The 27,108-nt window shown below is 48.0% G+C and overlaps 1 protein-coding gene across 1 annotated transcript in view; it reads left to right on the forward strand.

Annotated features, from left to right (window-relative positions):
- The window catches only part of LOC116831541 (uncharacterized), a 41,815-nt gene extending 15,009 nt beyond the window's left edge, over window positions 1-26,806 (forward strand). The window contains 7 exon segments of the mRNA XM_075064712.1: window positions 15,416-15,506; window positions 16,213-16,293; window positions 16,295-16,309; window positions 20,422-20,481; window positions 20,984-21,145; window positions 21,838-21,922; window positions 24,492-26,806. Coding sequence (XP_074920813.1) covers window positions 15,416-15,506; window positions 16,213-16,293; window positions 16,295-16,309; window positions 20,422-20,481; window positions 20,984-21,145; window positions 21,838-21,922; window positions 24,492-24,748 — 751 coding nt within the window. The 3' untranslated portion in view covers window positions 24,749-26,806.
- The last annotated feature ends 302 nt before the right edge of the window (window positions 26,807-27,108 follow it).

The raw sequence follows: 27,108 nt of genomic DNA on the forward strand, positions 1-27,108 counted from the left end.
GAGTCACAGCAGGACTCTCACTCTGACCACTCCCCGCAGCAAGCTCCTAGGACCAGGGTCCTGAGTGCTTACTGACCTGAGTCAGACTAATTTGTGTGTGGACGGAAGGGGGACTAGGGCTCCACCCTGAACCAGAGCTGGGGCTTAGTGTGCAGTGTTGTGATACCCTGAGTTAGGTCACTGTGGTGTGGTTCTCTCAGGCCTAAGGAGCTTTGGATGGGACCAAAGGGTAGGAGCAGACAGTGGAAGGGGAGGGATGGGGCTGAAGTAAAGATGGGCACAAAATTAGGATCTGGGAGTGGCTTTCACACATAAGTGTTGTTTGGATCTGGGGTTTGGGGTTGGGCCCTGTCTGATTATAAGGAGACGTGGGGACAGAGGAAGGGGATTTTCAGATGAGGGTGGCTGTTCGAAGAATAAGGAGCAGTGTGAAAAGAGGCTTGGAGGTAGGAATCTAGAGGTCATGGTCGAGGTTGAGGGGCATCAGTGGAGCAGTGGGATGGAGCGAGCCCAAGCTTGCTATGAAGAACGTTTGTATAGACGAGCCTTAAATGCTAGAGAACCAGGTGTGAGATTGGGCAATTTCTCCATAGCCAGCAGCATCTGCAAGCTGTTACCTCTGTGATAGCAGCCTCCAGACAAACCCTGGTGATGCAGTCTCAATACGCTGAACGCAACCTCCAGCTCTACTCAGTGTTCCCACCAAAGACAATATGTTCTTGTGGCACTAATGCAAACATAGACATTGCAAAGCCTCATACATGGTGTGCTCTCACCCCACCTCCTGTCATAGTAGATGGGCCCAGGAGTCTAGCCAGCCTAGCTGTGTGTAAGGCACCCAGTAACTGCAACACTTAGCCCTGTATCCTGCCCTGGTCAGCCACCCCCAAGCTCTGGGAGGCTGGCTCCACAAGCTGCCAGTCCCTGATGTTCCAGGGGAAGATGGCACCCCTTGCCCAATGCCAGATAGCCGGCAGTGCAGTGCTGCAAGGTGGGCGTGGGGGAGGGGATCCATCTCTGCCCAGTCGCTGTAGTCACCATGAGATCAGGGTTAGAAGGGTGCTTGGAGCCTGGCTTACCCACTTGTCAGGGCTGCTTATTTCTGGATCATTGGGAGGGTGACCGCTCACCCAACAGCATCTACTGCGCTGCCATGGGTTGGGAGCTCCCTTGTGCGCTGCTGGCAGAAATGGCTCTGGGCACTTGAGCACCCTCCTGCTCTTGGCCCACATGAGTCATGGTACAACCATGGTGTTGTAGGGTGTGGGGCATCTTTCACGCTGGGCTGCCTGGGTGAATTGTGGCATGCAGTGGTTCTTTGCCTGCCCGTCTCCATCCTGGGCCTTCTCACTTCTTGCTTGCTTTGCTCGCCTGGAGCCGGCATTAGTCCTTCGACTGTGCACAAGTGAGGAGTGCCGGAAGTGACAAATCCTGCACTGCCTCTAGAGGGTGCGAGGCCCAGTCAGCAGATGTTCGGCAGCTAATGCAGGATGCAGGGCACTGCGACTAGGAACTGGTCTTGAAATTTAAATTGAGCAAACGGGCCAGTGGTTATCTGGTTGAACATTTAGGGTCACATTTTTAGTTGGCTGCAGCATTAACTCAAGCTGCAATCCGAACTTGCAGGCTATGTGGATGGCGGGTTAGTACTCGGATAGGAGACACCAAAGAAACCCGTTAGTTTGGTCAGTAGGGGGCCCTTCCTTGTTCCAAGACTGGAGCATGCCCTGGGTGGGTGCTGCCCTTTGGATCCCTATAAACCCAGCCTGTGTGCATTACAAACCCTAGCATTTTGGCAGGAGTAAGGTGTCAGGCCAGGTGTTGGTCAGATTCCACTTGGAAGTTCATTCTGCTCCCTACAATCCTGTGTGTTTCAGTTGCTACGGGATTTTCCTCACTTCTTCCCTGGTCCTGTCTCGATGCATGTGCTGGTCGTTACCAACTGTGCCCATTTCAGTGGGGAGGACGCTTTTTGAAGGCTCATAAGGCACATAGCGCCTGAGTGCCAGATTTTAACCTAAGGCTCCACAGTATTTCCCTTTGCCAGTATAGACCCAGGATCGGAGGGGCAATTGCCAGGGGATTTTTATATTGCCCTATCACAAAATGGGAGAAAGTACCCTTGTAACAGGACTTAAGTGTCCTTTCGCCATAAATGTTTTGTCTCTTGAAAATATTCAAGTATAGCACAGTGTTCCACTCTGGAGGAGCAAGAGAACATGAAATTGTGGGGAGCTGAACAGGCAGTCCTGGGCAAGGGTGGTATTACTAGACACCTGCAATCGTCTTCATTCCAAGGCGAGTAGGGGAATGCGGTAGGGCCAGAGCACCCTGCTAGGAATGAAATTGCGAGTCCGAGGGCGGGGCTCCAGCATTGGTAAGTAATCACCCAATTTCCCTGCAAATGGTGGCTGGATTTTACAAGAGGTCCTAGACCCTCCGTAGTGCACACTCGCCTAATAGGTGGCCCCGATCACCTTACGATTGTTTCGAACAGGGTCTGCCACTTTTCGAACGGTATGTGCCATCTCTCTTTATTCTTGTGTTAGGTTTACTAAGTTTAGTTTTTTTTTAGTTAGTTAAAGCGTTCTTCTACGTCTATTAATATATACACTCATAATGTTGTATGTAAGTAATAGGTTTTAAGTTTAGGAGCTTCAAAAATTTAAATTAACTAATTGGAATCTCCCCGGACGGTGGCCAGCCCGGGCAGGTGAGTGCACTGAATCAGTACTGCGCTTCGCCAGTGCATAGTTTTCCACCTGTTTAGAAGTGGCTTGAATCAGTTTCCGTTTTGGCTTTACAGTGCCTATGGTGGGAGTTCAGGAAGAGCCAGCAGTGCAGCAAATGACTCATGATGCAAGGTTACAGAGCTGCTGTCGGTCAAGCAGTGTAGGGTTTATGGGCAGTCTGAATTCCTGGAGGTTACACCAGGGCAGGAGGAATTGATTTAGGTGGGTCCGAGGGATATGGTTAATGGGATAAGTTCGATCCGTGTGTTAGGTGGACTATCGGTGAGTCTCGTGACATGAGATGTATCGCCTCTCACTGGGATGTGGTCCGTGCTTTGGACTTTTAAACTATTCCGACCAAAGCCAGGACTGTCCGAGGGAACATCTGGCTGTCCAGGAAGGAGGTGAGCGGCCGTTCCATCTCTTGACACCTGTTTCCTTGTGTGACTTCCTCTTTGGTGTTGTTGGCTTGGAGTGCTCGGTCGTCCAATCTTGATCTATGAGGCAGCTTACCATTGCTTGCTTGTGACCCCCACTCCTGGGCTGTTCATGCCAGCCACTGGATTGTAAGCTCTCCCGGTCTTGCAATCGCGAATGCACTGCATATTCCGATGGTCCGACCCCTAAGACCGTCTTGCGTGTCCAGTTTATCTGGGACGCTGCAAGTTCTATTACGTTTGTCGTTAACAAAGAAATTGTATGTACCAAGCTTGTTTCTCCAGGGTATCTTCTGAACATGACTCAACAACGCACTTGTTCGAGTAGATAACAAACAGATTTATTATAGTATAAAGATAGATTATACAGTGATTAAGTTCAGACAAGTCAGATTTGATCAATGTATAAAGCAACGCATTTCTAAGCTGTCTTAAACTCTTTCGTGTCCTTACAACTTCAATGTTTCTACCACAGCTTGTGGTTACTTTTTCAGCAAAGCTCTCCTTCTTGATCAGCGCTTCAGTTCAAGTGTCGTGTGGTAGTTGTATGATGTAGGTGGGAGAGAGAGAGCAGGCTGGAAATGCCTCTCCCTTTATCATGTTTTTCTTTCTCCTGCTTGCCCCCTCGAGTCAGGTAGCTTCTTCATTGCAGTCCCAATGAAAAGGAAGGGGGGTCACTCCTCGTGGGTTCTAACAGATTAATTGTGCCTAGCCCGCAGTGTCCATTGTTCCTGTGGTGTGGGTGGTTTTTGGTCCCATCCATTGCCCTGCAAAGTTGTGACTGCACCTTGTTCTTGAGTTATTTGCCTGGGTTGCTTTCAGCCATGAGGACACTTTATCGGCCCTCATAACTTATAATGGAACTTATCACCTTACTCACTGTACTCTTACCTCTATAAAACTAACCATGCTGCTGCATCATGAGCTTCCGAGACACCGTGCACTTTGCATTGGATCACACCGTTTTTTTAGATGAAGTGGGTGTGGTGTTCTCCTTAGTCAGAGCGTACAATAGTGTTATGCATTCGAGTCTCATCCACTGGTGTGTGACTGCGTCTGACTCTTCCAGCATGACGGCTTTGAACAGGCGCCACTTTTTCACGTGCATGGGTGCTCACACCGCCACCATATACCCGGCCTCTCCCATCTCAACCCTTCCCAATCCTGCCCGGGCCGCTCTTCCCTGGCCGCTGCGAGTGTCCCCTTCTCCCAGCGCTTGCTGCCATGTGAAACAGTGCTTCCGTGGCGGCAAGCGCTGGGAGTTGGGGGGCCAGGGCGCTGTGCCTCAGGGGAGAGCGGAGGTGAGCTCGTGGGGCGGCGTGGGGGCCTGCTGGCACCACCAATTTTCCGCGTGGGTGCTCCAGCCCGGAGCACACAGGTCGCCCTATGACTTCTGAATATGCTGCGGCTAGTGCCGTTCACGTCAACGGCCACCTGTTTTTTCTTGGAGAGCCGTTTTTTCTGAGCGATGTGTCACTGGGCTAGCCACACAGGGTGTTATCTAGCTTGCATGGAGGCAGTTTGTGTGCGACCCCTGTTATGTTTATGGTGTGGTGAGACGAGTTCTAACTCAGTGCTTAGTTGTTTCTATGTCCCTGCTGTCGCTGACCACATCTAAGCAGACACGTGCTCCTGCATTGCGCTCAATGTTGACGCAGCATCAATGAGGTGCTTGGGAGTGTTGGATGTAGCTGGCAGGCGTGCTTGCCTTCCACGGTTTTCTTGGCACAGCTAATAAATTCTGAGGTAAGGGTGAACAATGTGTGATGATTGGTGGATGTGTGATGGTGTGATGTTCGGAGTTTGTGATTTTTTGGCTTTTACTCAATACTCAAACAATGTTCAGATAGGAGCACGAGTGCAAAGGCTGTCACTGCGCTGTGATTGTCTGCTGGGGCTGGGCCCAGGGCGGGGGACCCATGAATGAGGTTGGGGACCTCACTCTAGCGACTCTGGCTCACGTTTTGGGGGAGTGTATCCCTGGTGTTGATCGGGCAGGAGGACAGTGGCCATGTGTCGGTCCTATGAAGCAGTGTTTTGGAGCTTGCAAAGTCTGGGTCATCTAGATTAGTATGGAGGCTGAGCGGGATTTATATATGTTAGGTGTTGAATTGCGGTTGGTCTCCAGTGAGGAGGCATCTCGCTGGTTTGGTGTATTGTTCTCTGGGTTCTTCTACGATGTCTCCTCAATGGGGAGATCTGTGCGAGCCTTGCTGCAGCCGCTGGGTAGTGAGCTCCCTTTGCAAAGAGCTTTCCCAGTGTACCTTCTACCCGTGCACGCTTCTTGGTGGCAAAGGAGCTGAGGCCTGAGTTTGAGTTTCTTCCTTGAGCCTGTGCGAACCATAGCAAAGCACAAGTCTCGACGGTTGGGTTTCATTTGGAATGCACGGCCTAAAACTGTTAAAAGAACAGGAGTATTTGTGGCACCTTAGAGACTAACACGTTTATTTGGGCATAAGCTTTTGTGGGCTACAGCCCACTTCATCGGATGCATGCAGTGGAAAGTACAGTATGAAGGTATATATACACAGAGAACATGAACTCCCATTTTTTCATGTTCTCTGTGTATATATATCTTCGTACTGTATTTTTCACTCCATGCATCTGATGAAGGGGGTTTTAGCCCACGAAAGCTTTTGCCCAAATAAATTTGTTAGTCTCTAAGGTGCCACAAGTACTCCTCATTCTTTTTGCTGATACAAACTAACACGGCTACCACTCTGAATCCTAAAACTGTGCTGGTTTAATGACCACGCCAGGCAAGTGGGGAAAAGCATGGGTGGCCGGGAGCATGTGCAGGGTCACTCATTGCATTCTCTGCATATCGCAGCCTTTCTTAAGCATGAGGGACCATTGCAGCTTCCAAAACTCCTGTTTCCTGTCGGTTTACATCTCTGGGCTCGTCTACACTGACAACGCAAAAGGGCTGGTGCACTGTCTACACTGGCGCTTTACAGCGCTGAAACTTGCTGCCCTCGGGGCTGTTTTTTCACACCCCCGAGCGAGAAAGCTGCAATGCTGTAAAGTGCCAGCGTAGAGAAGCCCTCTATTACTGATATCTTTCTGGGCAGCCAAGCGTGCGGAACTGCTAGAAAGCAGACGCCACGGGAGGCTGGGCTTTTGATACGTTACTATATAAAGAGATGTTAAAACTCACTTGGGGTAATTTACGTGCTCCGCCTACTCCACAGCCACTTTAACTCTCCTAACCCTGGCATTCCTCCAAATGCAGAGGGAGGGAGGCTGGATCCCCTGCTCCCTGTCAGATCAGATGTGTATGCAGTGCCGTGAGCCCTAAGGCGAGCATCATAGACACTAGGCCCTGTCGCACCCTACAAAATGCTCACACACACACGTCTCATGGTAAAGGAATCTTCGCTAGGGCTGGCAGAGGGGAAAGGTGATGGATATAGGCACACAAATGGATATAGACTATTGGAGAGGGCAGTCTGTGAGATGTCTAGCTAAAGCAGGGGTGGGTAAACTATGACCCGTGGGCTGCATCCCGCCCTTCAGACACTTTAACCTGGCCCTTGAGCTCTCTCTGGGGAGCAGAGTCCAGGGCTTGTCCTGCTCAGCGCTCCAGCTGGGGAGCGGAGTCAGGGGTTGGCCCCGCTCTTTGTGGTTCCCGGAAGCAGCAGCATGTCCCTCCTCCGGCTCCTACACGTAGGGGCAGCCAGGGGGCTCTGCACGCTGCCCCCGCCCCAAATGCGGCCCCCGCAGCTCCCATTGGCCAGGACGGGGCAACGTGCAGAGCTGCCTGGCCATGCCTCTGTGTAGGAGCTGGAGTGGTGACATGCTGCTGCTTCCAGAAGCTGCTTGAGGAAAGCACCGCCCAGAGCCTGCACCCCTTTCTCCCTCCCAGGCACCAACCCTCTATCCCAGCACTGATCCCTCTCCTGCCCTCAAAATCCCTCAGTCCCAGCCCGGAGCCCTCTCCTGCACCCTGAACTCCTCATCCCCAGCCCCACCCCAGAGCCAGCACCCCCAGCTGGAGCCTTCATCCCCTCCCACACCCCAACCACCAATTTCATGAGCATTCATGGCCTGCCATACAATTTCCATATCCAGATGTGGCCCTYGAGCCAAAAAGTTTGCCCACCCCTGAGCTAAAGGATATCAGGGCTGATTGGTGGAAGAGAGATGGATTCCCTTGTTCATCAGAGTTGTTTCCAGGCAGGATCATCTCTTGTGTCAGGTGTCAGGTTTGGTGCTGTGTTGTTACTGAAGCGCTCTGTCTTGTCCTCTTGCTGTGCCATGCTCCGAGTTCTCCCCTCTACTATAGTATGGATAGTGTGGGAGGATGCTATTATGGGTACTGCGCTGCAGAGATAACTGCACAGCAAGCCATTCCCAGCCCTGGCTTGGGTGTACTGTTGCCGAGGGGTCACATACATGGCATCTCTGAGCTTTTCTTCCCTGTGATCTTGGCTCTCCACCCTTTCATGTGCTTCCCCCACCCCTGCACCAAGAACTGGATCCTAAAAGTAATAATAGGAGCACTGTTTTTTTAAAGGCAGATCAGCCTTGTGGTCCACGTCCTTTTAAAAGGGATCAGGAGGTGGGGGGAAGGACATTTGGATTTTTAAACTTTCCTCTTTCTTTATAATTTGTGAAGAAGGCCTGAAAGGGACTTGTATTTGGAAAGAAAACCCAGATTGTTTCTTACCCTGTGAATATCAGGAGTGTCCATTCTGGTCTTCTCTGTTTTGCTGGAGGTTTCACTGGAGGACCTGGATATGTAGAATAGCAGCTCTCTCAGCCCTCAACTGAATGGGGTCAAGGTGTTTGATCTTTAACTCAGATTTTTTTTCTCCCAGCTGTTTCTCAGGCGTTAGAATTAAATAGGTGCTTCTGAAAAAGACAAAACACAGTGCTTAAAAATCTGAATAAATCCATTCCCCTCTCAGGTATCAGGGCTTACTTTGTTGCTGTCTGTGAAGTCATAATCCTGTTATTTCCTAACTGTCCAGGGAAAAGCGAGGTAAGTGTAGACCTGAATTTCTAATGTAAAAAGCAAGCAGAAAAACTAGAAGAATGTTCAGATCTTCTTTATACATTACAAAGGAGCAAAAATTTTATACATTACAAAGGAACAGTTTTTCCCTTTTGTCCATCACCCGTAGGAAGTGATAATTATCTTACATTTATATTACAGCCCCCTAGCTTACATTAAAAGAATATTAAGTTTGCAAAGTCAAGCTCTTAGAAGTTAGAAAAAGCCAGAAATTAAGTTGCCTGTTGTTTACTAATAGTATAGCCAACCGATTGACTTGTGGTTCATTATGAAGAATGTTCAAGAGACAAAATACCCAAACTCAGCCAGTTATTGTGTAAACACAAAATATACAATATGAAAAGGAGACATACAGCTATTTGCCGGCAGCAGAGGAATGGTGAGACCCAAGTCTCCTGAGTTTAATTCCAGATTCTGGGGGTGGGTGTATGTAGTGGTTACAGACCCTTTTACCCCTGTTCCTCCAGCCTGTCCCCCTCTGCTGTCATCTCTGCCTTTGCCTCCATTCGCCTGTCACCTGTCCCACATTGCTCCTGTCTTTCCCTTCCTCCCCCACCTCATCTTCTGTCCTCCTCTTCTCCTATTTCCCACTTCCACAACTCCTACACCTCTTAGTCTAACCTTGTCCTCGCCTCTGCTCCTCACCCCTCTGCATTCCAGTTGTGCTGTTCCTCCTCCACACTGCCTAGGCTCCAGCAGGGCTGGGGAAGTATTCAGGGCATAGGAGAAACTATCTCCTTGGCAAGTGGGACGAGCAATTGCAGGGAAGGTCCTGCTCAGCTCAGGGTGGAGCATGCCCAGTGCAGATGGAAACTTCAAAGAATTTAGCTGCCAAACTCTCTCTCTACTGAGCGTGTGCAAACTGAGATTTTCAGAGACTTCTTCGTTGGTCAAATTTGGGCAGATTTTCAAGAGGTCAGCAGAAGGCTTGTCCCTGATACCAGGGCCAATTGCCTGCAAAATCTCAAGTCCCTGCTCCAAAGCACGGAGGTTTTAGAACAGTTGTGGGCAGTCTGCGGGCCACATGTGGCTCATCGGGGTAATCTGATTGCAGGCCGGGAGGTATTTTGCTGACATTGACTTCCGCAGGCACGGCCCCCCCGCAGCTCCCAGTGGCTGTGGCTCGCTGTCCACTTGGCCAATACAAGATTTTATAGCTCTAGATACAGCTACGTATTGCTATAGGGATGATAAGAGAAACAGCAGCATCATGGTAAATCCCAAGGAATATAAGCCTCCTGTAGATCAAGCACCACCTTAGACTGATCTTAACTAGATCTAGTTGGATATTTCAGTTATGACCATCATTGTGATCTTATCAGCACCGAAGCTTTTAGGCAACCTCGTGATCGCTGGCCAGGTAACATTCTGCGGAAAACACACTCTGTATTCGTTTGTCTTCCATCTTAATTCATGTCCATACAAGAAAGCTGCTGGTATAGAGATACCTATTATGCAAATTAGTGACAATACACTACTCAGGTTGCGAACTTACACAGCTATATTCAAGAAATATAGAGTTAAGGATGCAATTCAGCCTTAACTCTGGTCCTTTGTGCTTCACTTTAAAATGCAATTCTGTTTAGTTCATTATAAATGGCTTGCCAGTTAGCACATAGGGGATATAATGCAATCTATATTCTTATGCAATATAATATGTTTATATAGACACTGGGTTCTGTTTCCATTAAACTACAGCCCCCTCACCCATTCTGTGGTATAAATGTAACTTACTCACCTTTAAGGCCGCTTTATACTCCAGATGGTTGCAAAAGGGGCCCTAATGTAGTTGCAAATCAGGATCAAGAATTATAGATGATGGTACATGTATTCTTCAGACTTGGCTTGATTTCAGACTCACTGAATCTACAAATAAGTCTTATTTGAAGGAAAATACTCTTGGTAGTTAAAAACTATGAATGGTAGAGTGTGCCTGTTGAAACTTGTATTGGTTATTTTAAGGTTGGTTCTGTGTTTGAGCAAGCTGGGGGGCCGTGATGGGCTTAGATTCAAGTCATTCTCACTGTAGGTGCTGATGCTTCAGAGGGGACCTAAAGGCAGGAAGCATGAAGGTATTGGATAAAGGGCAAGGCTGGGAATCAGAGAGCTGAGCTCGGTCCTTGACTCAATGCTGACTTGTCGAGCAATCACAGCTGGTTTTCAAAGCCCCACTGATTTTAAGGGGCTCCATTGGATAAAGGCAGCCACAATCGATGTTGGTCCTGATGCTAGACCGAATTACCAATCGCTGCCTCCCCAAGTTCCCTTCCACTAAGCTTCCAGCTGCCTACAGCCCAATTCTATTGCATGACTCTGCAGTCAGCTCTGCTCTTCTGGCTCCTTGCTTCAGCCTCTGACTTACTAGTCTGCTCTTCTGGATGTGAGGCCTACATTCCAGATCCCTCTGGCCTTGGTAGCTTGGCAACCACCTGCCTGCCCCTTTCCCATTCCCTAGCTTGACTCTCTGCTCTCGCTCCACTTAGGCCTAGTGAGCTGCCTCTGTGAGCTCCTGTTTGGGCCCATCCTGGCTTTCAACACACCCGCAATGCTGAGTTGCTATTCCTATCCCAATTCTTCTCAGTAACACCACCTGCTCCTCCATCTTCACGGCTGAAAACCCTTCTCTGCATGAGCTGCTGCCTGGGCCCCAGCCTGTCAGACACATGAAAGTGAAGACAGAGGGGATTGGCTCATCGTGTCCGGTGGATGTCCTTACACAGTGGCGGACCACAGGCTGAACCTATGTAGGATCCGGAAGCATTGCCCAGGTGGCCTCCTATTGGCCAGTTGACTGACGAGGTGTGGTACTCGACCGAGTCCCTGGCCCAACCCACCAGGTCATTGGCAGAGATGTTAGAGCGATGAAGGCCATAGAGTCACTACATTTTATTTAATTGCTTATGTGATGGGACTCCGAGGTGCGCCTGAGACTGTGGGACCTCTGTGCCCCTGAACTCTCTCTCTGCCTGGCTGTCTCTCACAATGCCTTGCTAGTGACAGCAGCGAACCCTTCCAGGTGCTGTTATCACCAGCCACAACCACATGTGGAGACCCAACACACTAGATTGCATGAATGTTCCCAGAGCCACTCATGAAATTAACAGAAAAAGGCACTAGAGCCAAATCCCCCAGTTCCCAGCACTTTACCTCAGGAATAAACTGCTTGCCACTGCTCAAGACGAGCAGTGCAGATTTATTAATTGGTTCACCATTCATCAATGGAAAGTGGACATAACCAGCCTTTGCAAACCTAAGCACGTTTGTCACACAACTTCAGGCAAACCGCTGGTAAAGAGAAACAGTAAAAGTTATTGACTACAAAGTAGTTTTAAGTGATATTAAGTGATAGGCAAAAGGTCAATGTTAGTTACCAAAAGAAAAGATATAAACACGCGGTCTAAACTCTCAACCCTGTAGAACTGGGCAACATCTAGATTAAGCAATTTTTCTCACCCCACTGGATATTTCCCAATTGAAATCTGGGCCAGTCCCAGTTGGAGTCTTCAGAGTGTTCTTGTTGCTTGGCAGTGTAGGTGGGTGAAGAGAAAGGCCCAGCATGTGGCCACTGTGTCTGTTTTATACGCCCCATGTGCTGGGAGAACACAAGTCCAGGCATGTCTGGGGGCATTGCTGAGTCTCCAGGCAAGGTGAGCAATTCCCCTGCTGTGCTCATGCAGGTGAGTCATTGCATTGTGTAGCTCCCTGGCTGGACAATGCTGTTGATGGGTTGTTTGACAACCCCACATGGGCATTTGGTTACTTTCTCTGCTGTGCCTCTGGGAGCTAATAATCGGCCGAATCTCCAACTACAGCATGTTTTAGTGACAACGATACAACACAATTCTCATAACTTCATATACATAATGATACACATCTATGGACAGAGAAATGACTTTCAGCAAATCATAACCTTTCCCCTGATACCTTACAAAGGCGTGTTTTATATGCAAGATCACATCTATGTAAATGAGGAATATGGGGGTTATAGGTTGCTCCCCCAAGGTACAGAATGTCACAGCTTATTTCACCACAGTGAAGGCAGTGGACCCTGGCAGAGGTAAATGAGTTGCACTGCCTCTGACCTCTCCTCTCCAAGCAATCCCAGGGAGTGGGGTTGGCAATTGCTCTTCTGTTTGCTTGTGTGGGTACTGCAGCGTTCTATCTCTACCCCACCTGCCCAGTGCGTATGTGAAGGGAGAGTGTGAATGGTCTGGGCTGAACTTCCATCACCATATGGAAGACACTCAGCCCTACAGCTCTGTTCCATCTGCCTCAGACGTGTGGCAGGCTTCCTGCTGTCCAGAGATGAAGAGCATGGATCAGAGCTTGTGGCCTCTGCAGGTTGTTGAGAGTTGGAGACAGGTGGTGGGGCAGACAATACCAGTGTCTCTGACTCAGGGGTCTGCCCATCTCTTGTTGATAAGGTTAATACTCAAAGGGCCCTTTGGGATCCTTAGCTGCTCCTGGGTCCCCAGGTCACAGCAGTAGTTAATATTTTTTTTTGCACTTACAGACTCCACCTCAGGAATCCTGGTCTCTTTTACCTCCAGACTGGATTAATCTGATGGGCTTTCCTTGGGGCTATCCCGGAACGGCGCTTGGGAGCTTTGTCTGGTGCAGAATGCAGCTGATTGTTTCATGAGCAAGTGCTTCTTATGGGGAACATATTATCCCAGTGCCGTCTGGTCTACTTTGGCTTCCAGTATGTTGCTAGGACACTTAGATCCCTGGAGCCCTGTATCAATAGGGTCCTGGCTTCCTCAGACACACCTCTCTTCAGGCTCCAGCCCAGCACTTGAGATCAGCTGAGATAGCTACTTTGATAGCCCCTGGATCTGTATGACTGCATGCTGGGGACAGAGCAATGTTAGCGGAGGGCCCTTGAGCCTGGCATTCACTTCCCCCCATTCAGTTTGTTGACCTTCATGTCATGTGGGAGGCTGATGAATTGTGGCCTGATAAAGGGACGTTTCTTTGTAAGTGATGTTGTCTCGTGTTAGTAATGGTTGAATTGTTCTGTTTTTGTACGTGCACCTCAAGAGATAGGAAACAGGCCGAAGCTTACCTGCAAAGAGGGACTGTGGATGTAGGTCTTTTTGTTAAATGGCATTACATGCTTTGAGCTGTAGAGGAGCACTTCCATTATTATACCAAGAAAAGCACAGGGAGCACGGAGGAAAGAAGGAAGATGCATAGACAGTGAGAGAGAAAAATAGAAAATGGCCAAGTTGGGTCGATACATTAGAAAGGAAAAGAAAGAACATGCTGTATCCAGGGAAATCCCAGTGGGGGGTTTAGGGACATGGAATTGAAATACTTCTGTTGGAAGCTAGGTAGGACCCTGGGACACAGAGCACCCCTGCTCTTGCTGGAACTGTCACAATGGGATCTTTAATAACCATGACGGGCTGGAACATTAATGACAGCAAGGGACATGACGACATTTATTTACATGACCCACGCTCTTCTGAGTTCTTTATTTTGGCTCTTTGGGCTCCTGGCATTTTGGGGAGGCACCCTCCCTCCCCTCCCTCCCCGTACCAGTCTTTCTCAGTGGTTAGGGCACTAGCCTGGGACTTGAGGGGTTCAGTTCCCTGCTCCATCACAGACTTTCTGTGTGACCCTGGGCAAATCACTTAACTTCTCTGTGCCTCAGCTCCCCACCTGCACAATGGGGATCAACACATTAAAGACGTGAAGTGCTTGGAGATCTACTGATAAAAAGCACTATATAAGCAATAGATATTATTAATATTCCCTAAATGATCCCGCTTTGCTGCTGCTACCAGTTTGAGCCTGGATTGAAATTCCTTGCCAGCCTGCTGCTAGGGAGAACATCCAGGAGTGGTCTGTCTTTAATGATGCAAAGATCTTCCTCCCAATGACAGTGCCCAAAGCTGTTTCCATGATCCTACAGGCCCTGTGGGAGCAAAGGTCAGTGCCCAAGCTCCTGGGGGAGTTACTGGATTCAGGACAGGCCCGCAGCTGATCAACATGACTGGCTGTCCCCACTGTGACACTGCTTGATTTGCTCCACAGAGCAGGTATCTCCAGGAGAAGGACCCCTTTGCAACACAAGTTGGTTAAGTTCCTTTCAAAACAGAAACAGCTGTTGGGGGTGAAGGGAGAGAAGCGAAAGGATATGGAGCACAAAACATGACATGCCTGAAAATGACACATGACTGGCCAACGGGGAAGAGGGATTCGCGATTCTCTGTCATAAATGTCAACAAGTTAGAGATGGCCCCAGACCATCTGGGGACATGTGATATGTCAGTAAAAGAGAGTGACAGGAGACTGCTGGGCTTCATTAATACCCCAGATGGAAAACAATTTGCTGGCCGTCATCTTTACCTCAAAGTTACAGAAATGAAAACCAGGCTAGTCTCACCCTACTCTGCTTCAGTCACTGCTGGATTTATACTGCAAGTTCTGTTCATCAGCCTGTCCCCTTATATATACCTCCTCGGCCCCACCACAGCAGTCACCTGTGGCCTCCATCCCTGCCAGAACAAGCCCCTCCAGGGCCTCTGTTCCCCTGTAGATCACAGCATAGTTTCTACCCACAGTATTTATCTCACCTTCCCATCCATCCATCTATCCATCCCATCTCGCTTGCTCATCCTGCCATGGATCCATCCAATCATGCATCCACCCCTCTATTCCTCTACTGCATCCACCTGCAGCATCTATCAGTTGGCACATCGTGTTCCCTCCAGCCCTTTGTCCTGCAACAGCCTATCTGTCTGTATGACTGTAACCAAAGGGAGCATGTGTCTGATGCCTGTGACATCTAAAGGTTTGGTCCAGGTGGAAATGTGTCATGTGGTAATAAGGTCTGTCCATGGAGATGGTCAGAGACAGTCACATAGAGGTCTGTCAGTCAAGGGGCTCCACCTTAGCAGCGACCTTTCCCAGCTCTTTGTTACCTGTGCTGGGTAAAGGTCTGTGAGAGGTAATAGGTCCAATTCATTTTAAACCCCTGGGAACCTGGTGTGTGGGGGATACTGGATTTTCAGGCGCAAGCTGCACTATAATATTAGGCAGATTTGTAACCAGTCATTGGCCTAGTTTGTATCCTCACAAATGTGGTTAGTATTTAGTTAATAATCATGGCAGCTGTCCAGGTGTTGCCCTGGCCAACAGGTTAGGTGGAGCCAGGGTTGTCATCCTGTTGTGGGTGTGTAGCACAGTGTTTTGCTGACCCTATAAGTGTGTCTTTGTAACAGACTTGGCCAGTCTCTCTGCCTCCCGGCTGTCTGTGACAGGACATCCAAGACTGCTTTGCCTCACATGCTGCCCTCTGTGTCTGTTCTCTGGGTACGCTAGCATCACTGGAGGCACTGCAACACCCAGAGAACACCCAAACTCAGATGGTCAGTGGTTTTATATTAACAACCCCGTGGGATTTTTGCTGTAGGCCTTGTCACAATGGCAGGGTAGGAACTGAAATCTTGAGGCTTAAGAGGGGTAAAGGATGGGAAATCAAACATCTGGGCCCTGAAATTCTTCCTGAGGAGACACCAGTTCTGCCTCTTGCATTAATCTCCACTCTGAGGCCTGAGACATTGACTCCCTAATCATGTGGTCTATCTTCCCGCTTCCCCATTGCCTCCTGCCATTGCTGTGTCCTGTCCACTCTCTCAGGCCAGCAACCAGCAGGGGGCAGGAGGCATGTATGAGGAAGGCAGGGACGGATTGGTGTGACAAGGAAGGGAGGGGACCAGACCTAGGGATGTGGGCAAGGGGAAGGCCTCCTTAGGTGCTCATTAAGGGGGTCAGAGGAATGTAGGGAAGTGGGCAGGGCTCTGGGAAGAGAGTAGGAGCAGGGAATGAGGCAGGTTTCCTGCTGAGGCAATAGGGGAGCCTGTGATTGAATTCACTTGGCATCTTCCCCTCCACCCTCCGAGGAGGGCATGGACTAAAAGTCTGTGACCCCTGAAGCCACAGGGAACAGCGAGCCCGGTTGAATTGGCTTCATTTAATAACCGATTCTTCCTGAGTCCGCTCCTTTGGCATTTCCAAGCGAAGCAAATGGTGTGGCCTCAGGATCCCCAGCGGCTCGGCTGGGAGCGAGGCCCTGCGACGAGGGCTGTGTCTGACCAGGCCTCTCCGTTACGAGGGTGCGCAGCACCCATGCCTCCTTAATAGCGGTAACCGCATCCCTTACCCGGGGGCGGGCATCATGAGTAGAGCTGGACAGAAAGTGTCCCATGCACAAGTGTTTTGAGAGTTCCGAAATTTTTCCATCCTAAACGGAACAAAAAGTCGAAATCTCAAAACTTTTGACCAAGCGTGATTTGGATTGGGTCGCCAAACGTTTTGTTGTCCCATTTGACATTTAAAAAAAAAATCAGTGTCTTTGTTACTAGCAGTTAATTACAACCTTGAAACAAAAAGTTGTTTTGACCCAGAAAAGACACTTTCACCTTTTCAAATGTCAAACGTGAGCATTATATATATATATATAAAAAAATAATATGTTGCAATTTGAAACTTTTTTTTTTTCCGATTAGGAGATTTGTTGTCACCGAGCTCTTCCCATGAACAGTTTCTGTTTGTCAGAGGCTCGGGGCCTGGGCTTGCACTTTCCACGGCTCAAGAAAAGGGGCACACAGTTGTTTTTAACAGCCTGTTCATTCCCCCCAGTCCTGGACCATCTAGTTCAATACTGGTCTCTCAGGCCAGGTCTACACTGCGACTTTAAACGGTTTAATGGCCGAATCCGATTTAACGCGCTGTACCCGTTCACAGACTCGTCATTAATATCGAGTTAAACGCTCCTTAAATCGATTTCGGAACTCCTCCAGCGAAGAGGAGTACGCTTAAAATCGATAGTGATAACTCGGGATTAGGTTTCGTTGGCCGGAAATCGACAATTATTGGCTCCCAGAGGATCCCACAGTGCACCACTGACCGCTCTGGTCGCAATCCAACTCGGATGTGGAGTGCGGTAAGCAGGAAAAACTCCGAGACCTTTAGAATGACATTTCCTGCTTTCACGTGTCCAGCTCTGATTCAGCACAGGGTGGATGAGATGCAGTTCAAAGCAACAAGTAGCTCCTGCATTGAACCTTACGGGAGAACTATAGATCTGATCGCTGTATGGTGAGACAATCTGTTTTATCAGAGCTCCGTTAAAGAACAGGAAATGCCAAAGCGTTGAAAAAAAACTCCAGGATACACAGAGTGCGTGACAACCCATACGGGAAGCCAAGACTCAAACGGAATGTCATGGAGGAGGAAGGGAGGGAGGGGTTTAAGGAGGACTACAGCTACATTCTCCACAGCACTATTTGCATTTCTTGCTGAGCGGCCAATGTCTGTAGCTTAACTACCACGCGTGTCTTGCCATGTCACGTAGGAACGCTCTGTCATCCTCCCCTCCCACCGACCGGTGAAGAAAATTTAAAATAAGTAATCCTTGAGTACTGGTAAATGTCACCACTCGTTGTACTGAATGCTGCCTGGCAGACCTGACGCGATGCTGCGATCTCTCTCCTTTTTTTGACATGCTGCTGGCAGAGGAGTGCGCGAGGTGTTGCAACGGTCACGGATACCGTTTGTGATCTGAAGGAGTCCATGATTGCTGTTGCTTGGCGTTTGCTCAATGCACTCCCGGGAAAAAGGCACCAAAGGTTGTCTGCCTGCCTTCACAAAGGGAGAGGGTTGAAGGCTGTTAACTCCCAAGCACGCACCCAGGGCAATGTTTGCTGCCGGCCATCAGGCACTGTGCTTCACCCGGACGTGGAACTATGGGAATAGCTGAGGAACAGCTACCCACACAGTAGCACCGCTCCTGAAATCGATGGTGAGCTTTGGACCAGTGAGCAACACCAATCGATTTTGTGATCCCACTGGGGACGGCTAAACCGATTTTATTAGATCTCTTTTGTAATATCGGAATTAAGCTAATTCGAAATAATCGTGCAGTGTAGATGTACCCTCAGTATAATGTAGAGAAGCCTTAGGTCTGCTCTAAGTTACACTCAGCTGCCCACAGCTATGAGGGACTCTTGCAGCAGTCAGGGACTGCCAAGGTGCACGGGTGCGCTGGTCACACACCCTTAATCCCAGTCCTATGGATCAGAAGGGGAGCAGAGGGTGAGAATAACCCAGAAATCTCTCTGTCTCTCACACGGGATCCCAAGGGACCTGGGGAAGCCAATTTTCCAGCTTCCTAGATCATCATGGGACCTGTATAAAGTTTGTATCCGCTCTGTTCAACTGAATCTTTTCTGTCTGCACTGAAGTTCTCTATGAATAAATGATGCAGTCTCAAGGGCAACAAAATAAACAAATGCTTGAGACTGTAAGATGAGAAAATGCATATGTACCTGCTAAGGCCTTTCCCATGACGCCTTGCAGCTGGGCCACCTGGAAGAACTATAGCCTTCCAATGTTTTAGGTGTGAATGATCTCAGAGAAAGGCAGAACTGTCAGGTCTTGGCAGGTAAATAGAGGAGGGACTGGTTTGCAGCTATTTGCAATTCTTAAGCTTGCATATGTATTATGTAAATAATACAATTTAATAATAATACCTTTATATAGCTGCTTTTTCCTGAAGTATCCCAAAGCATTTGCTGAACTTAATGAACTGAACACAGGGAATGAGTTCATCTGCCAGTGACATACAGCCACCTCTAGGGTGCAATACAGCTGTTCCCGATCTTCCTACCCTACACCAAAATCTAGGATAGGAAAAGTTAATACTGGAAATTGCAAGTGGATATTCAGGAAGGTCAGACGTAATACATGCCCTGCAGACGGTTAGCACCCCTATCTATGTAAAGAGTACCATGGTTGGAACCTCTGGCTACAAATGGTCAGGACCTCTCAGATATATGCCTTGCGTGAAGGAGGCACCCCTAGGAGCTTACAGCTCCAGTATAACGATTCTGGTTCAGTCCTGACTCAGCATGAAGGGAGCACCTACTGGGTCTGCTTCTCCATGGATTTGCACCTTGTGCAGTGATTTGCTCCTGTGTAAAGGAGCTGTAAAACGTTTCCACTGGAGTGAGTGAAGAATTCGGATTTGCTAGCATTTTATACCCACTTTGCACAGCCGCATATGACTTGCAAGGTGCAAAATGGGTGAGTCCACTGCACAGCATTTCCAGGCAAAGAAAGTAAAGATTAAACCATAGTAAATCACGCAGTGTCACTTCTGTAATAACACACATGGAGAAAAGCCACATTTACCAGTGGAATATCAGAAGAAAGGGAAAGTGAAGGAAAAAGAGAAGGTAGGAGAGGAAATGCAAGAAAAGAGAGGGAGGTAGCATGGTCTAGTGGACTGGAGACTGAACTGCTATTCTTGTTGCCCACTCCCTGCTGGGATTCATTGCATCACTTGGGACAGCAGTGAAACCTCCTTGTCCCTCCAGTGCATAGCCAGGAGCAGGACCTGCCTCTATTTCAGTAGCGATAACCGGGCCTGAGCCAAAATTCCAAGATCCAAGCATACCTGAACTTTTCAGAACTTTAGATCATGGTCCAGTTTCTAGTAAGAACCTAAAAGCACTTTACAAACGTTCACTAATTCAGTCTTCCAGCCACTCTCCTGCATTGTAAAGTAGCTCAGTATTATTATCCCTATTTTATATATGGGGAAACCAAGGCACTGAAGATCTCACAGCAAGAGAGCGGCAGAATTGGGAACAGAACGCAGGAGTCCTGGCTCCCAATTCCCTTCTCTACCCACTGTACACTGCCTATGATAAACACAAGATCGGGGTCTGTATAGGCCCGTTTGCCCAAAGAGCCCAGCGCCTTGGGTGCTGACCAGTTTTGAAAATCTGGCTCTGTGTAAAATTTAACCCGGAAAGTCTCCCTAGAAACCAGTGCAAAACTAATCAAGGCACAACAACCATTTTACAGACTAGTCCATTTGTGCTTCAAACCACAAATCCTCCATGGAAGAACTAATGGAAAGGGAGCCAATGCACTCAACCAGCAGCCCGGTCATCTGGATGCATAACAATAGGAGCAGCTTAGAACCAGAAGTGTATGTCACATACCTCTGGTAAGTAAGGTGAGGTGGCCGGAGATATGGTGACTCCAGATGTTGCCGTTTGGACTCGTACCGCCCTGGTGAGACAGCTCTAAGAAACGCAGGGGGCTGCTTTGGCTCACGTCCCTCCCTGGGTTATTGAACCGATGCTGCAGGTGGTGTGGGGTGGCACATAGACAGAAAAGCTGTTCTGATGGGAATGATGCTTATTTGGTCCCACAGCTGAACCACCTGGTGACGGAGCAGCTGGTGAAGTGCGGCGTCCCAGCGGTGGGCATTTCGGTAAGGGGCATCCTGTATTTGCCTTCTCTGCTCTCTAGGGGTTAACCCTCTCTGCGGAAAGGGATTAGTGCAATACCTGGTGCAGTGGGAGCAGGAGATATGAGAGAGGCAAAGAACAACTTCCAACTTTTATACATCCTACCAGCTCAGCTAGTGGAAGGGGTCCTTTTGGCACAGCAGGTAGCACTGCTGGCTGTGAACTGTAAGGATCCTGATTTGAATCCCAGGAGGGGCAGCATGAAGGACATACTTAGACTGTGAGTCTGGCCACCAGATAGAAGACTCTGAGAACTGGTTAATTCTTCTGTGGTGTCTGGCCACCTAGTTGTCAGACACAACACAGAGAATCCAGAGGTTAACAGGTGTAACATGGCCTTAGAATGAAGCTGTGGATTCTGCATGTTGAATGCCTACAAGGTTTCTGACTGGGATGAGGGGGAGGGGAGAAGCACACAGCTGGGAGATGCTGTTAGATCATGACAACATGGTGTCTGTCTTGCAGCCCTTTGGAGCCTGGAAGACAGCAGGCAAGAAAGTCAGCCAGGCTGGCATTTCTGCCATAAGGGACGCCTTGGATGCTGGCTACATCCCGGTCGTGCATGGGGACTGTGCTCTGGACTCTGAACAGCACTGCTGTATCTTATCTGGGGATGCTATCATCGAGGTAAGATGTCCGGCCTTCCCCAGGTGTGGGAGTGGAAGTGGTGGAATCTCTCACTGTCATCCACGGATAGTTACTGTTGGGTTTTGTCTTTGGAGAGTGACCTCTCTACCAGTAGGGCTGAATGCTGGTGATACCATCCCTTCCTCCTCTGCTGTCAGCTCAGAGTGATCATAGACAGACCTCTGACAGGTGCAGAGAATCTCTAAAGGAGCCGATCTCCTGAGAGTCCATATGGGAATCTCCTGGGAATGTCTTCTTATTCATGCACTCTGACTGTGGGTTGTGTACAGGGGACTGGAGCCCCAACTTGACCTTTCATGGCTTCCCTGCTTTTGTATTGGGAACAGGCCCAACCAGCACAAAAGCTCCAATATGGGCTTATTCTGAAAATAACAGTTGGGACTAGGACTGAAGGCACTTGTGACCTAACCCAGTTGTGACCACAGTTGGGTCCATTCTGTCCAGCCACATGTTCAGGGGCAGGATTCAGCCTTGATCCCTTACTGTGCAACAGGGACATAGGAAGGAGGCCAGAAGCTGAGGAGAGGATTCTGAGTTATGTGACTGTGTATATTCATGGAACAGGAAGCAATGGGAAGAACACCCACAAGAGACTGGCCTTGGAACTGTTACTGAAATTCTAGGGAACCTGTTGCTTTAGATTTTCTGTTGCACAGTTTTTCATTTTGCAGGTTCTGTCCAGGGAATTCTCCCCGCAGCGAGTGGTTTTCTTGACCAATGTCAGTGGAATCTATGACCGTCCACCTGATACCCCAGGTATGGTGTATGGCTCGAGAAGAAAAAATGGAGTCTATTCCTGTCCTTCCCCCAATATGTGTTCATGTTCTATGCTTTTTTTTGGGGTTCAGTGTGTTAACATGCTAGCTATTCACATCTGTATTTTATCCTGCTGTGACTCACAAATCACATGAGTTTTGTATTCGCAGCGCAATCTCTACAGGATAATTTAGAGCTTATCACATGAATATGGCAGGGTTGCTAGCGTCTACCCAAATGAATGCAAGGACTGGGATGGTGCAGGGACCTGCAGATCGCATTTGAGGGATATCAGGAGAGCTGTTTAGGGGCCCAGGACTGGAATGTCTGAGCACTGCAGGTCTAGATTGAGGGGCAGCAGCAAAGTGGGGTGAGAGTCAAGGACAGAAGTAGTAGCAGAACTGAAGCACATGGATTAATGAGCATTGTGCAGTCTCACAAAAACAGCCTCAACTGTAACTGCCTCTAAACGGTGTTGTTTGCAGTGCAGTTGTAGCCTGTTGGTCCCAAGATATTAAAGAGGCAAGGAGCGTGAGGTGAGCTCTTTTACTGAACCAACTTCTGGTCCAATGTGTAGCCATTTTCACCTGTGCAAAGAGGATGTGAAATGCTACCACTTATGTTGCATAAATGTAAATGACACATAAGTGCAAAGCAAAAAAGAATTAGGCCTGAGGTATATTATTTTTATTTATTTATTTGTATTACCATAGCACCAAGGAGCCCTAGCCATGGACCACGCTGGACATAGCCAGATGACACCTGATAAAAATGATGTGCAAACAGTGGTTCCTTATGGAGGGAGGGATAGTTAGTGGGTTGAGCATTGCCTGCTAAACCGCCAGGGTTTGAGATCAATCCTTTGAAGGGGGCCATTTAGGGATCTGGCAACAACAACAACAAAAAAAGTCAGGGACATGTGACTTGGTCCTGGCTAGTGAAGGCAGTGGGACTGGACTCGATGACCTTTCAAGGTCTCTTTCGTTCTCTGAGATAGGTATACTCCATATAACGCCTCTACCTCGATATAACGCTGTCCCCAGGAGCCAAAAAATCTTACTGCGTTATAGGTGAAACCGTGTTATATCGAACTTGCTTTGATCCACCGGAGTGCACACACACACACCCCCGAGCACGGCTTTACCGCATTGTATTCAAATTCGTGTTATATCAGGTCGCGTTATATCGAGGTAGAGGTGTATTTATATTTATCTATTAATAACGATCATACATAATTCAGTGTATGGTGCATGAATTGATATTTTAGATAGAGATGAGGTCAAGTTGCAAAATTGCAGTTGCTTTTGTGGACACCTAGAGGATGGGGGATTTGAGAATCTGAGCATTTAGTTTGGCCCATTGCAAAACTTGGATGCTGAACCAGGATCAGACTCCACAGTGGAGTTTTGGATCCAGGGTTTCAAATGGCCCATCTTTAATGTTTGTGTACATGTGAGTGGTATGAGCTCTGAAGTCTCTAGTGCTAGGCCCATCTCTAGCATCTGGTAGGTTCCCCATATTCTTGCATGTGCATCTGATAGAAAAATAATCTTGACTGGGGCTTATAGAAAAGACAGGGGTACCTGGATGCGCACACACTGCAGTTGTTTATAAGAAAGGGAGGTGTCGGAAGGATTGCCAGGTAAAGGGAGTTGTATAATCTTGCCCTTTGGGCTTTCGTGGTTAAGTAGCTGGGATGTTCCTTCAAAACTGTTCCTTTGCCAATGCTTCTATTTTCTAAGACAGTCTTAGTGTTTTGCTGAGACCCCTCTGTATTGTCTCCTTACTGGCTATCTATGGCTATATTCTATGGTAAATGTGTCTACTGTATCCCTTTGTGATCTGTCACCTTTGATGGTTTAAATCAACATAATCCCAGTGATTTCAATGGAGCCGATCCAGTTAATGGCAAGGGAAGATCTGACCTTGTCTGAAGTTCATCTTCAGGACACTTGGAGAAGTGTCGAATGGAAACTTTTGTTTTCCTCTATAGAATTTAGCCTTATGAGATGGTGAGGCAGTCCCAACCTTCTTCCATATTGTGGAGATTCTCATATACTATAGGCAGGGTATAAACCCACAGATAGACTTCAGTGTTGAAGACCTAGAAGCCTAGTCTTACATATCTGGTGAATTTGAATTGAGATGGATTGGATTGGCTGGATCTTGGTGAAGGGCAGAACTCCCCAGGGGGGTTAGGTCAGTTCTGCACAGGGCACAAGTCAAACCATAACCCTGCCAGCAATCTATTGATTTGTCTGTATATGCTCCAGCTGTACCTATTCTGTAACCAGTCGTGTGCCCAGAGCACAGTGCAGGCTGTCGTTTGTAGTGCTATTGGGCACCAAGCCCAGGTTCTTTTGCAAATGGGCCCAGGGTGATAAGGTTCAGAAACAAACTGTTGTTGAAGTGTATCTTGTTCCTGTTTCCCCTTCTTGATCAGTAGAACTGGAATGTGCCTGTGCTATCTGGGATGGACTTCCACAATGCTGGTGCTACAGAATTGTCTCATCTTTCTGCATTTTTATGTCAGTTTTGACCTACGTGCCCTACCTCTTTTCCCAAACAGGTGCCAGGCTGGTGGATTCCATTTCCGTCAGCCCTGATGGAAGCATGGACCCCGCTGTGCTCACATCTGCCCTGCCACACGATACCACCGGGGGAATCTCCCTGAAGTTACGGGCTGCGGTCAACATAGTCATCCAGAGTCACGGAGCCATTCCAGTGCTGATCTGCAAACTGGACAGCAAAGCTGCTGAAAGAGCATGCTTAACTGGGGAGCTGGGAGTGGGCGAGGGTACAAGACTCTCCCTTGCAACAGCCTGAAGAAGCTGTCTCTGTAGTAGCCTGTCGGACAGGGGGATTTGCCATCAACTTGTTCCAGTTGGGCCCCAGTATCCACTCCGTGATTTATCCATGTCACCGGTGACTCCAGATAAGCCATCTAGTGACAGAGGACTTCTTCATCATTCACTGGCAATACACAGTTCCTAGTCTGCATTTTAATGCATCTCTTCTCCAGCCCAGCTCTGACCTGAATGGTGGATAATCCTCTGCTAATGTTTCTTACCTATGTCCTCACTTAAAGAGGCACATAAAGGCATGTGGTAAACAGCCAGGGAGCCAGCTGGGAAATGGGCTCAGGCTTTTCGGCTGAGGATTAATAAATTAATATTAGTGCAGCAATTTGGGGCTGTGAAGTGCTATGCAAGTGCTAAGTAGTTTAGTATGATATAGAGGGGACTTTGATGTGAATTCTCAGGTTATCTGATTTGTTCTAGACCGTGGTGTCCGAAATGCCATTCTGCTGCTGAAAGCTGCCCTAGAAACACTTCTATATGAAGCGTCAATGCCAAAATTTCAGACTTGGGGCTGTTTAAAATTAAGCACCTGTGTTCATATTTGGGTACATAATTAAGCAGTCTAGCTACTCACAGTTCTCTTTGTCTGTCTAGATGCTTGTATGGCCACCAATACGCAAGTGTGTGAGTGCTGCACAGATATTAACGTAACCCTTGGAATTTCCATGTGAAGCAGTTCAGTATTAACCCAGCTTTACAGATGGGAATCTGAGATGCAGAGAGATTAAGGTCAGACTTTTCAAAACAACTCAGCGTCCAATACTGGGGCTGGTTTTTCAAAAGCGCCGAACGTTTTGGGAGCTGACTGTTTTTGAAAACCTGGCCCTTACTAAAGAGAAGAAGTATCATCCTTAAGTTATTTTCCAATTGTGCAACTTTTAAGATCATGTTCACTGGTGCGCGCTGACTACTTTATGCCGCCCTGGAGCAGCACAGAGCAGTCAGAATTTACTGGCTTGCTAAATAGGTGCTTTGCATTACCACAGCAGAACAAAGAAGGTGGAGTGTATACCTCAGATTGCCTCTGCTTCCTGCCCTCCAAATTCCCCCAGCCTCTTGTACCCCATATTTCTCTGCACACACACATATATACTTTCTCTGTTCCTCCTGCCCCTTCTGTTGAATAGATCTTTGGAAAGACTGACTTTTGAGGAGAAATATTTAGGATTAATGGTCATTTTTGGCCACACTTTTCCATAACAGAAAGTTTTCGGTCAACAGAGGCTGGTGCATAAAAATCAGAAACTCACAAAGAACTGCCCTCTTTCAAAATATGACTGCCATCTTCCACTTTTCACTATATTGTTCACATGTAACAGTGATCGAATCCATGCTTTGCGTGCCAAACTCAGCTCACCGCAGCTATGGAACTGAGAGTGTCATTTCCATAATAACTAGAGCTGAGATTAATTTTAGATAACAAATTCAGACTCCAATGAAATTTGGCAGTTAAATATTCTCCAAAAAGTTAGGTCGTCTTCTTACATGGGTAATGGAGGTTTGCAACCATTCTATTCAGTCCTCTGCTAATATCTATTCAGTTCTATTCAGTCCTCTGCTAATTTCTTTGTGGGTAAATAGTCCTTTTGACCCAGCCATAATACCACCTTGTCCATCCAAGATCACCTTTTTCTGTAAACATACATCACCCTCTGAAGACCTTAAAATGTGCCCTGCAAATTGAATCTTTCTTTTTATGAGATCTCTGATTAGCATTTGCTGAGTTCAGTCATCTCCAATACTTTTTCGTTGGTTACACGGTCTGTCCATGATGTTTTCAGAATTCTTCCATAACAATGTAATTCGAAGGATTGTAGTTTCTTTATTATTGATTGTTTGAATGTCTGTGAGAGTATAATCTGGCCTGTACCAATAGGATATATTTGAAATTAGGATGTGCCAAAAATTTGGACAGGTAAGATTTTGCAAGGGCGAAATACAAGCAGAAGAAAAATGTCAAATGTCTCAAAATATTGTTACAAATAAAATTCCATGCCAGTGATCACCTGGAGGAATAATAGTACAAGTGGCTGGTTCTTGCATTGAGTAAGTGTAATGTTTATAAAGTGCATTCTTCATTGGCAACCTTTCCACAAGAGACACTAGGGTACAGGAGGGGATTGCTGTCACGAGAGCTGCTGTGGCCCTGGGTCTGGTGCAGCAAGAACTGTAATTGCAGGATGCAATAGCTGAAGACACAATGGGGTGGGGAGAGCTGCAGTAATGGATGTGATTTTGTGGGGGGATGGGGCAGGAATATGATTATTCCCCAGCTTTCAACCCGGGATGGACAACAATGTAATTTCCTCAAATTCCCCCCCCCCC

Source organism: Chelonoidis abingdonii, chromosome 4 (genome assembly GCF_003597395.2).
Source record: "Chelonoidis abingdonii isolate Lonesome George chromosome 4, CheloAbing_2.0, whole genome shotgun sequence".
NCBI classification, from domain to species: domain Eukaryota; kingdom Metazoa; phylum Chordata; order Testudines; family Testudinidae; genus Chelonoidis; species Chelonoidis abingdonii.